At 40.7% G+C, this 12,268-nt stretch overlaps 1 protein-coding gene across 5 annotated transcripts in view; it reads right to left on the bottom strand.

Annotated features, from left to right (window-relative positions):
- Nucleotides 1-12,268, bottom strand: part of LOC133557450 (ceramide transfer protein-like) — a 70,252-nt gene that overhangs the window by 38,417 nt on the left and 19,567 nt on the right. For 3 of the 5 annotated variants that reach the window (XM_061907912.1, XM_061907914.1, XM_061907913.1), the window contains exons 3-4: nt 7,876-7,992; nt 5,265-5,330 (exon numbers count right to left, since the gene is read on the bottom strand). In XM_061907912.1, the coding sequence (XP_061763896.1) occupies nt 5,265-5,330; nt 7,876-7,992 (183 nt within the window). The remainder of the gene's footprint in view (nt 1-5,264; nt 5,331-7,875; nt 7,993-12,268) is intronic. The other 2 variants (XM_061907915.1, XM_061907916.1) reach the window with 1 other exon arrangement.

Here is a 12,268-nt window from a genome sequence, read left to right as displayed (position 1 = left end):
GACTGGACTCTCGCTATTATGTTAGATCCACTATGGACTGGACTCTCACACTATTATGTTAGATCCACTGTGGACTGGACTCTCACTATTATGTTAGATCTACTATGGACTGGACTCTCACTATTATGTTAGATCCACTATGGACTGGACTCTCACTATTATGTTAGATCCACTATGGACTGGACTCTCACTATTATGTTAGATCCACTATGGACTGGACTCTCACTATTATGTTGGATCCACTATGGACTGGACTCTCACTATTATGTTAGATCCACTATGGACTGGACTCTCACTATTATGTTAGATCCACTATGTACTGGACTCTCACACTATTATGTTAGATCCACCATGGACTGGACTCTCACACTATTATGTTAGATCCACCATGGACTGGACTCTCAAACTATTATGTTAGATCCACTATGGACTGAACTTTCACAATATTATGCTAGACCCACTCGACATCCATTGCATCCGGTCTCCCCTAGAGGGGGGGTCACCCACATCTGCGGTCCTCTCCAAGGTTTCTCACAGTCATTCACATTGACGTCCCACTGGGTTGTGAGTTTTTCCTTGCCCTGATGTGGGATCTGAACCGAGGTTGTCGTTGTGGCTTGCGCAGCCCTTTGAGACACTTGTGATTTAGGGCTATATAAATAAAGATTGATTGAACGTGTTGCTGTGAGTCCTTGGGCATGTCAGACAGCACCAGCGGGTGGCCCCGAAGACCGTGGAAGGTGTAACGTATACACCGGCTACCGCCAGACGCTCTCCTGTGTTGTAATCATAAATTGAGTAATCAAACCAGAGTCAAAAGACTTTCGTATCCTTTGGGATATGCTGGCATTTTTACATTTTTACCTAATATTTATCAATTTGATTGAAGTCCTTTACCTTATTATCTTATTATATATGCAATATTGTATTTAGTTCTATTTATTCACTACATATTGACTCTATATTTTTTTAATCACATTTTTGTATCCCAGCACACAGCAATTTCTCCCCGCTGGTGATGCCTCCAAACACAAGAAAGAAGTCTCCTTGTGATTGGCCACAACTACTTTCAATATTGGTGCGTTCCGCTTACCTGGGAATGACGACGTCGCCGAGCTGTGAGCGTTACGAGGTCAGAAATCGGGTTGGCCACACCCACAAAAGCTATTTTTAGGCTTGCCTTGTCTGAATATAAACAACCGTTGTGAAGATATGCAGTTTATCTACAACCTTCAAACATGGTGGATGTAGAGAAAACACAGGTGTTATTGCCAGTGATGTAGAACGTATGTACAATTTACTTTTTGGACTCTTTTTTTTTTTTTTAAATCAGCCTGACCTAAGCCTAAGGTGGTATGTGTTTATATAGTGTAATTATAGAATATGATTAAAATCAAGAGTAAGATTTTTAATTCATAGTAAATATTTGAGTGGGCCGTATTTTTTGGAGTATAAGTCGCTCCGCAGTATAAGTCGCACCTGCCGAAAATGCATAATAAAGAAGGAAAAAAACATATATAAGTCGCACTGGGGTATAAGTCGCATTGTTGGTGGAAATTTATTTGACAAAACCCAACACCAAGAATAGACATTTGAAAGGCAATTTAAAATAAAGAATAGTGAACAACAGGCTGAATAAGTGAACGTTATATGAGGCATAAATAACCAACTGAGAAGGTGCCTGCTATGTCAACCTAACATATTATCAATCAATCAATGTTTACTTATATAGCCCTAAATCACTAGAGTCTCAAAGGGCTGCACAAACCACAACACAAACCATTATGACATCCTCGGTAGGCCCACATAAGGGCAAGGAAAACTCACCCCAGTGGGACGTCGGTGACAATGATAACTACAATGGATGGATTATGGTAAGAGTCATTCAAATAACTATAACATATAGAACATGCTATAGGTTTACCAAACAATCTGTCACTCCTAATCGCTAAATCCCATGAAATCTTATACGCTAGTCTCTTACGTGAATGAGCTAAATAATATCATTTGATATTTTACGGTAACGTGTTAATAAATTCACACATAAGTCTCTCCTGAGTATAAGCTATGAAAAAAATTGCCACTTATAGTCCGAAAAAATACGGTATGTAGTTGAAAATGGGGGTCCCAGAGTCAAAAAGGTTAGGAAGCCCTGCTTCATACTGGCATACGTACTTTTCTGGAATTGAACCTACAGTTGTTTTTAGTAGTAACGCCAAGCAACTCTGGGTTCTAAAGCCCCGTTGGAACAGCCGTGTAGAGCAGGCCTATTAAACTAAATTGTTTTGAGGGCCACATTTCCGAAAATCTAGGGGCCCGGACTTCCCCCTTCACTATTAAAGGGGAACGTTATCACAATTTCAAAAGGGTTAAAAACAATAATCAGTTCCCAGTGGCTTGTTGTATTTTTTGAAGTTTTTTTCAAAATTTTACCGGTCCCGGAATATCCCTAAATAAAGCTTTAAACTGCCTTATTTTCGCTGTCTTCAAAACCACTATCCATTTCCCTGTGACGTCATACAGTGCTGCCAATGTAAACAAACAATGGGAATACCACAGCAAGATATAGCGACATTAGCTCGGATTCAGACTCGGATTTCAGCGACTTAAGCGATTCAACAGATTACGCATGTATTAAAACAGATGGTTGGAGTATGAAAGTATTGAAGAAAAAACTGAAGTTATTGAGCGAATAGCTACTGACGCTATTCATAGCCATAACATGGCCGAATAACTGCGTTCGCATCGCCGGTAAAATGTGCGGACCAAACGATCAGGACTTTCGCATCTTTTGACACTGGAGCAACTTAAATCCTTCGATTGGTAAGTGTTTTTTTCGCATTAAATGTGGGTGGAAGGAAACGTAATATAGTTGCAAATGCATCTGCAGGTTATCCTTACATCTCTGTTCCATGTCTGCTTTAGCACCGCCGGTAAATAGCATGTTAGCATCGATTAGCGTAGCATGTTAGCATCGATTAGCTGGCAGTCAACATCAACAAAACTCACCTTTGTGAATTCGTTGACTATCATTGCAAATGCATTTGCATGTTATCCATACATCTCTGTGCCATGTCTGCTTTAGCACCGCCGGTAAATAGCATGTTAGCATCGATTAGCGTAGCATGTTAGCATCAATTAGCTGGCAGCCATGCCGCGACCAAATATGTCTGATTAGCACATAAGTCAACAACATCAACAAAACTCACCTTTGTGATTTCGTTGACTTTATCATTGCAAATGCATCTGCAGGTTATCCATACATCCCTGTGCCATGTCTGCCGGTAAAATGTGGAGACACTCTTGCCCATTCAATGGGGGTCTGGCGGCAGACACTTTCGCATCTTCGGGCCAGTGGTGCAACTTGAATCCCTCCCTGTTAGTCTTGTTACACCCTCCGACAACACACCGACGAGGCATGATGTCTCCAAGGTTCCAAAAAATAGTCGAAAAAACGGAAAATAACAGAGCTGAGACCCAATGTTTACAATGTGTTGAAAATGAAAATGGCGGCTGTATTACCTCGGCGACATCACATTCTGACGTCGTCGCCTCCAGCGCGATAAACAGAAAGGCGTTTAATTCGCCAAAATTCACCCATTTAGAGTTCGGAAATCGGTTAAAAATATACATGGTCTTTTTTCTGCACCATCAAGGTATATATTGACGCTTACATAGGTCTGGTGATAATGTTCCCCTTTAAGGTTATGTTTTATATTTCGGAGAACAAGCATATTCTACAGTCCACATTTGATATTGGTCCATTTGTTTTCTCAATTACAGCAGCGTTTAGCTGCTTTAAGGACCGCCTGACAGATCCAAGGTCACGGGCATTCAATGTCGGGTTCCAAAAACACTTTGAAAAGTGGACTCGTCAGACCAGATTTTGCATCAGTCCATCTTAGATGAGCTAGGGCCCAGCGTGATATGGTATTGTGAATAAAACTTGAAACTGACTGGTGGCCGGTCCAGTCAGCTGGTATAGACTCCAGCTCACCTACACTCTTAAAGGGGAACATTATCACAATTTCAAAAGGGTTAAAAACAATAAAAATCAGTTCCCAGTGGCTTGTTGTATTTTTTGAAGTTTTTTTTCCAAATTTTACCAGTCCCAGAATACCCCTAAATAAAGCTTCTAAGTGCCTTATTTTTGCTATCTTCAAAACCACTATCCATTTCCCTGTGACGTCACACAGGGCTGCCAATACAAACATGGCGGTTGCCACAGCAAGATATAGTGACATTAGCTCGGATTCAGACTCGGATTTCAGCGGCTTAAGCGATTCAACAGATTACGCATGTATTGAAACAGATGGTCGGAGTATGGAGGCAGATAGCGAAAACGAAATTGAAGAAGAAATTGAGGCTATTGAGCGAATAGCAATTGACGCTATTCGGCCATAGCGTGGGTGTACCTAATGAAGTGGCCCATAGCATGGCTGCCTTATTAGCATCGCCGGTAAAATGTGCGGACCAAACGATCAGGACTTTCGCATCTTGTGACACTGGAGCAACTTAAATCCGTCGATTGGTAAGTGTTTGTTTCGCATTATATGTGGGTATCTAGTTTCAAATGTACATACAGCTGGCGTAAATAGCATGTTAGCATCGATTAGCTGGCAGTCATGCCGTGACCAAATATGTCTGATTAGCACATAAGTCAACAACATCAACAAAACTCACCTTTGTGATTTCGTTGACTTACGTTGCAAATGCATCTGCAGGTTATCCATACATCTCTGCGCCATGTCTGTCTTAGCATCGCCGGTCAAATGTGAAGACAATTTAGTACATTCAATGGGGGTCTGGCGGCAGATTTCTTGCCAGTAGTGCAACTTGAATCCCTCCCTGTTAGCGTTGTTACACCCTCCGACAACACACCGACGAGGCATGATGTCTCCAAGGTTCCAAAAAATTGTCGAAAAAATGGAAAATAACAGAGCTGAGACCCGGTGTTTGTAATGTGAAAATGAAAATGGCGGGTGTGTTACCTCGGTGACGTCACGTTCTGACGTCATCGCTAAAAGACCGATAAACAGTAAGGCGTTTAATTTGCCAAAATTCCCCCATTTAGAGTTCGGAAATCGGTTAAAAAATACATGGTCTTTTTTCCGCAACATCAAGGTATATATTGATGCTTGCATAGGTTTGGTGATAATGTTCCCCTTTTGAAAAGGACAAGGGGTATGGATGACGGGTGGAATAAGGCAAGGAAGCATCTAAGAGGAGCCGGTGTACACACATTTCTACACACTCAGACGCACCAGTGGTGGAGGGATGAAAGTCACAGCCTGGACTCCTCCCTTGTTTCTCCTCCCCTCTCTGACACTCTGATAGAAACACACATGCGTACAATAAACACACACACACACTTTTCCTCAACTCTCAATGGTTGCTAATAGGCCTGGGCCGACATTCGAGATATATATCGTGTATCGTGACATGGCCTAAAAATATTGGGATTTTAAAAAAAGGCCATATCGCCCATCCCCACTAAAAAGTAAACAAAAACACAATGCTGGACGACAGCAAAAACTTACAGCGTGTGGAGCGGAGACGGCGTCCACAAAGTACATCCGTACGTGACATGACAATCCAACTAAATACCGTATTTATCGGACTATAAGTCGCACTGGAGTAAGACTCGCATTTTTGGGGGAAATTTATTTGATAAAACACCAAGAATAGACATTTGAAAGGCAATTTAAAATAAATCAAGAATAGTGAACAACAGGCTGAATAAGTGTACGTTATAAGAGGCATAAATAACCAACTGAGAAGGTGCCTGGTATGTTAACGTAACTTATTATGGTAAGAGTCATTCAAATAACTATAACATAGTGGTCCCCAACCTTTTTGTAGCTTGATAATTTGTCATGAAAAAGGGAGGTTTTTTGGGTTGGTGCACTAATTGTAAGTGTAGCTTGTGTTTTTTTATGTTGATTTAATAAAATAAAAATAATGATTTAAAAAAAAAACTATTTAGAAAATTATTCTGCGGCCCGGTACCAATCGAGCCGGTGGTTGGGGACCACTGCTATAACATATAGCAGTGGTTCTCAAATGGGGGTACTTGAAGGTATGCCAAGGGGTATGTGAGTTGTAAAAAAATATTCTAAAAATAGCAACAATTCAAAAATCCTTTATAAATAAATTTATTGAATAATACTTCAACAAAATATGAATGTAAGTTCATAAACTGTGAAAAAAAATACAACAATGCAATATTAAGTGTTGACAGCTAGATTTTTTGTGGACATGTTCCATAAATATTGAAGTGAAGTGAATTATATTTATATAGCGCTTTTCTCTAGTGACTCAAAGCGCTTTACATAGTGAAACCCGATATCTAAGTTACATTTAAACCAGTGTGGGTGGCACTGGGAGCAGGTGGGTGAAGTGTCTTGCCCAAGGACACAACGGCAGTGACTAGGATGACGGAAGCTGGAATCGAACCCGCAACCCTCAAGTTGCTGGCACGGCCACTTTACCAACTGAGCTATACCGCTATATTGATGTTAAAGATTTATTTTTTGTTAAGAAATGTTTGGAATTAAGTTCATGAATCCAGATGGATCTCAATTACAATCCCCAAAGAGGGCACTTTAAGTTGATTACTTTTATGTGTAGAAATATTTATTCATAATTGAATCACTTGTTTATTTTTCAACAAGTTTTTAGTTATTTTATCTTTTTTTCCCAAATAGTTCAAGAAAGACCACTAGAAATGAGCAATATTTTGCACTGTTATACAACTTAATAAACCAGAAACTGATGACATAGTGCTGTATTTTACTTCTTTATCTCTTTTTTTCAACCAAAAATGCTTTGCTCTGATTAGGGCAGGGGTCGGGAACCTTTTTGGCTGAGGGAGCCATACAAGCCCAATATTTTAAAAAGTATTTCCGTGAGAGCCATATAATATTTTTTTTAAGACTGAACACAACTAAATGCGTGCTTTAAGTAAAACCAACATTTTTAGAGTATAATAAGTCTCTTATTCTTTTTAATAACACTGTTATTCTGAAGTGAACCAACAATACATAAAATACTTCTTACCATTAATGTGACTTCTTTAACAGGTGCGGTAGAAACCGGATGGATGGATTAAAATGCATGAGAATGTTTTATATTTTGAACGTTATTTTTGACACTATGACTATCAGCGGAATTATTCATTACTTATCGTGTTAAGCAATGTCAGCTAAGATTTATCTCAGAGCCAGATGCAGTCATCAAAAGAGCCACACCTGGCTCTAGAGCCATAGGTTCCCTACCCCTGGATTAGGGGGTACTTGAAATTTAAAAAAATGTTCACAGGGGGTACAAAACTGAAAAAAGGATGAGAACCACTGACATATAGAACATGCTATACGTTTACCAAACAATCTGTTTGACCCCATGAAATCTTATACGTCTAGTCTCTTACGTGAATGAGCTATATAATATTATTTGATATTTTACGATGTGTTAATCATTTCACACATAAGTCGCTCCTGAGTATGAAAAAAACTGCGACTTATAGTTCGAAAAATACGGTAGTCTTGATTGAGAAAACAAATCAGGCGCAGGCAATGGAACTCAAAGGAAGGCGTGACGCTGCTACAGGAGAACACCCCAAAAAAAAACAGGAAGGGACACCAAATTAACAGCGCGAGACAGAAACTAAAGCACTACACACAGGAAACGACAAAAAACTGGTGGAGTTTCATTTTCTAACCTTTTTAAAATGCCACCGTTTTTGGCTCAAAAAAGGTTGAAAAATACTGCACTAGATATCGTTTATCTGCGATACATTTGTAGGTCAATAAATCGTGTTATCGGCCCAGGCCTAGTCGTTGCTACTGTGTTGAGAACGTGTTGCGCACTCCTCACCCGGTGCATCTCGATGGAGTCGATCCATAGGTGGCGGCGCTCGGGGTCCAGCGCTCTCAGGTACCAGACGCTGTCGTTGACGCTGATGTCCAGTCGGCACTCGTCAAACTCGTGGGGCTGCGGAGCAAAAACAGGGAAAAGACGTGCACGTGTGGGTTCACACTGTTGAAATGTTTGTGATGGATAGTGATCTTATGACGCCACACGCGGGGAGAAAATGACAGGAAAAGCTGAATAAACAAAAACGGGGACACGATGTCTGTGACCCCCGACTGTCACCCTGCTGCTGCTGGCGGCACAACAAATGATCGCACGGATTTTCTGTTGCATCAGACAGCCCAACACGTGGTCTGCGATGAATGTTTTCCATGTTTGTCACTAGCGGACACACTCTCAAGGCCACCAGGGAGAAACTGGTTGCTAGAAAGCGCCTTGAATCACGTCAGCACGGCGCCGTTTTAACAGCTGCTCCGCCCGTGTGAAGTGGTCTGCTGTGCACGTGTGCAGAAAAGGCCGGCAACAATTAGTGCGACTGAAGTGTTTTTAAATTGCACTCATTGATTCGCAGGAGTCAGGGGTATTGCGAGAGAAGACATTTTAATCCTTCATTGAGTTTTCGGTTTTTCCCTGGAAGCTACTGAGGGAAGCTTTAGCAAAATGGCCTGTTTGCATCTTGTACCAGCTTAGGGATGGTAGTAGTTAGGGTTGTACGGTATACCGGTATTACAAACCCCGTTTCCATACGAGTTGGGAAATTGTGTTAGATCAGAGGTGTCAAACTCAAATACAGAGTGGGCCAAAATTTAAAACTGAACAAAGCCACGGGCCAAGGTTGAACAAATTAACCTTTTAATAAGGACCCAAACAAGTTTTTCATTGAATATTGAACAAGCAAGGCTTATATAACTTCATAGTGACATGTAAAATCGAGTTTTAAATAATAATAATAATAATTAAAAAATATCAATGGCATATCAAATAAAATGTTAATAACATTTGAATGCCTCTTTTCTATTTGCAGCCCTCTGAGGTAAATATCAAAATAAACTTTTTTCACCGGCTAATAATACATTTGCAAATAAAATAATAATGAATGAATCAAACATTCAAGCCTTGAAGTAGCAAAAGAAAGTGCATGAGTAAAATGTTAATTATTGCTTGGGAGGGCGGGGGGTAGCTAGTGCTGCAAAGGGTTCTGGGTATTGGTTCTGTTACGGTGCGGATGTTCTCCCGAAATGTGTTTGTTATTCTTGTTTGGTGTGGGTTCAAAGTGAAGTGAAGTGAAGTGAATTATATTTATATAGCGCTTTTCTCTAGTGACTCAAAGCGCTTTACATAGTGAAACCCGATATCTAAGTTACATTTAAACCAGTGTGGGTGGCACTGGGAGCAGGTGGGTAAAGTGTCTTGCCCAAGGACACAACGGCAGTGACTAGGATGGGGGAAGCGGGAATCGAACCTGCAACCCTCAAGTTGCTGGCACGGCCGCTCTACCAACCGAGCTATGCCGCCCCAAATATGCACAGTGTGGTGCATATTTGTAACAGTGTTAAAGTTGTTTATACGACCACCCTCACTCAGTGTGACCTGTATGGCTGTTGAACAAGTATGCATTGCATTCACTCGTGTGCGTGTGTGTTTTTATGTAGGAAAAGCGGATGTGACGACCAGTTGTAGAGGACACTAAAGGCAGTGCCGTTAAGGCACGCCCCCAATATTGTCATCCGGGTGGAAATCGGGAGAAATTCGGAAGAATGGTTGCCCTGGGAGATTTTCGGGAGGGGCACTGAAATTTGGGGGTCCCAGAAAATCGGGAGGGTTGGGAAGTAGGAGTATTAGCGGTGAATGTGGTGTTACAGCGGCACCGCCACTGTATAATACCGGCGGGCCAGCTCTAATGTTAATTTCATATTGCCTCAGGGGCCAAATTAAATTACACGGCGGGCCAGATTTGGCCCGTGGGCCAGAGTTTGACACCCGTGTTTGATGTAAATATAAACAGAATACAATGATTTGCAAATCCATTTCAACCCGTATTCAATTGAATGCACTACAAAGACAAGATATGTGATGTTCCAACTCAAACTTTATTTTTTTTTGCAAATAATAATTAACTTAGAATTTCATGGCTGCAACACATGCCAAAGTAGTTGGGAAAGGGCATGTTCACCACTGTGTTACATCACCTTTTATTTTAACACTCAATAAACATTTGGGAACTGAGGAAACTAATTGTTGAAGCTTTGAAAGTGGAATTCTTTCCCATTCCTGTTTTATGTAGAGATTTAGTCGTTCAACAGTCCGGGGTCCCAGCTGTCGTATTTTACGCTTCATAATGCGCCACACATTTTCGATGGGAGACAGGTCTGGACTGCAGGCGGGCCAAGAAAGTACCCGCACTCTTTTTTAACGAAGCCACGATGTTGTAACGCGTGCTGAATGTGGCTTGGCATTGTCTTGCTGAAATAAGCAGGGGCGTCCATGAAAAAGACGGCGCTTGGATGGCAGCATATGTTGTTCCGAAACATGTATGTACCTTTCAGCATTAATGGTGCCTTCACAGATGTGTAAGTTACCCATGCCTTGGGCACTAATGCACCCCCATACCATCACAGATGCTGTTTTTTTCAACTTTGCGTTGATAACAGTCTGGATGGTTCGCTTCCCCTTTGGTCCGGATCACACAATGTCGGATATTTCCAAAAACAATTTGAAATGTGGACTCGTCAGACCACAGAACACTTTGCAACTTTGCATCAGTCCATCTTAGATAATTTTGGGCCCAGAGAAGCCGGCGGCAATTCTGGATGTTGTTGATAAATGGGTTTTGCTTTGCATAGTAGAGCTTTAACTTGCACTTACAGATGTAGCGACCAACTGTATTTAGTGACAGTAGTTTTCGGAAGTGTTCCTGAGCCCATGTGGTGATATTCTTTAGAGATTGATGTCGGTTTTTGATACAGTGCCGCCTGAGGGATCGAAGGTCACGGTCATTCAATGTTGGTTTCCGGCCATGCTGCTTACGTGGAGTGATTTCTCCAGATTCTCTGAACCTTTTGATGACATTATGGACCGTAGATGTTGAAATCCCTCAATTTCTTGCAATTGCACTTTGAGAAACGTTATTCTTAAACTGTTTGACTGTTTGCTCACGCAGTTGTGGACAAAGGGGTGTACCTCGCCCCATCCTTTCTTGTGAAAGACTGAGCATTTTTTGGGATTCTGTTTTTATACCCAATCATGGCACCCACCTGTTCCCAATTAGCCTGCACACATGTGGGATGTTCCAAATAAGTGTTTGATGAGCATTCCTCAACTTTATCAGTATTTATTGCCACCTTTCGCAACTTCTTTGCTGGCATCAAATCCTAAAGTTAATGATTATTTGCAACAACAAAAAAAAGTTTATCAGTTTGAACATCAAATACGTTGTCTTTGTAGCATATTCAACTGAATTTGGGTTGAAAATGATTTGCAAATCGTTGTATTCCTTTTATATTTACATCTAACAGAATTTCCCATTTCATATGGAAACAGGGTTTGCAGTTCCGGTACCAAAATATTGGTATCGGGACAACACTAGTAGTAATACTACATTGGTTGATTATGAACATTTGTTATCACGGTTATTGTGACCAAAATGATCATGTTTATCATTATTATCACTGGTATTTTTTAAATGTGTTCTAATATTTCACTGCAATGTTTTTACCAAGTTTAAGTTACAAAAAAAACATTCAAAAACTAGATCTCTGAAGGAAGTGCGTGTGAATGCTCCAATACTGACGTTGACCTGAAATTTTTGGTAGAATTGCTGACGTTAAGCACATAATTCCCCCAAACAGGCTGAATATTTTGAAGTTGGAACAGTTTGAATCAGGTGAAAAATGTGGGAGTTTGAAGAATGTACCATTGATTTCCATGGGAATATCCCAAAAAATTGTAGGAATTTCTGGAAAAGCGGGATTTTTTTGTTAAATGGTACAAAAAAAAAAACTGAATGGTCTGAATGTGTTGAAATGGTTGTTGTTGGAATTTTTCAAATCGGTCGAGAAATGTCGAAGTAGTAACATGTTTAATTGAGAAGTGGTACTAGGGAACTCCTGGAATTTTGGGAAAACCGGGAATTTTTCCACTTCAATAAACAAATTTGTCAATTTTCTTCCTGATTAAGAGGAATGTTTAGACAAAGGAACGTAAGGCTGGGTTGTATATCGATATATCGCGGGTTTGTCTCTGTGCGATAGAGAAAATGACTATATCGTGATATTCGAGTATACGTTCTCACGCAGCTGCGGGAATTACACCACAAGCTCTTCCCATCTTTCTTGTCTCTCCTTCTCACAGACAGTGAGCGCACCTTCTTACATTCGTCACATTTGTATACGCCCTC

The sequence above is a fragment of the Nerophis ophidion genome, linkage group LG08 (assembly GCF_033978795.1).
Source record: "Nerophis ophidion isolate RoL-2023_Sa linkage group LG08, RoL_Noph_v1.0, whole genome shotgun sequence".
NCBI lineage: Eukaryota > Metazoa > Chordata > Actinopteri > Syngnathiformes > Syngnathidae > Nerophis > Nerophis ophidion.
The sequence above is the reverse complement of the archived record's forward strand: the minus strand, read 5'-3'. Positions and strand labels throughout refer to the sequence as shown.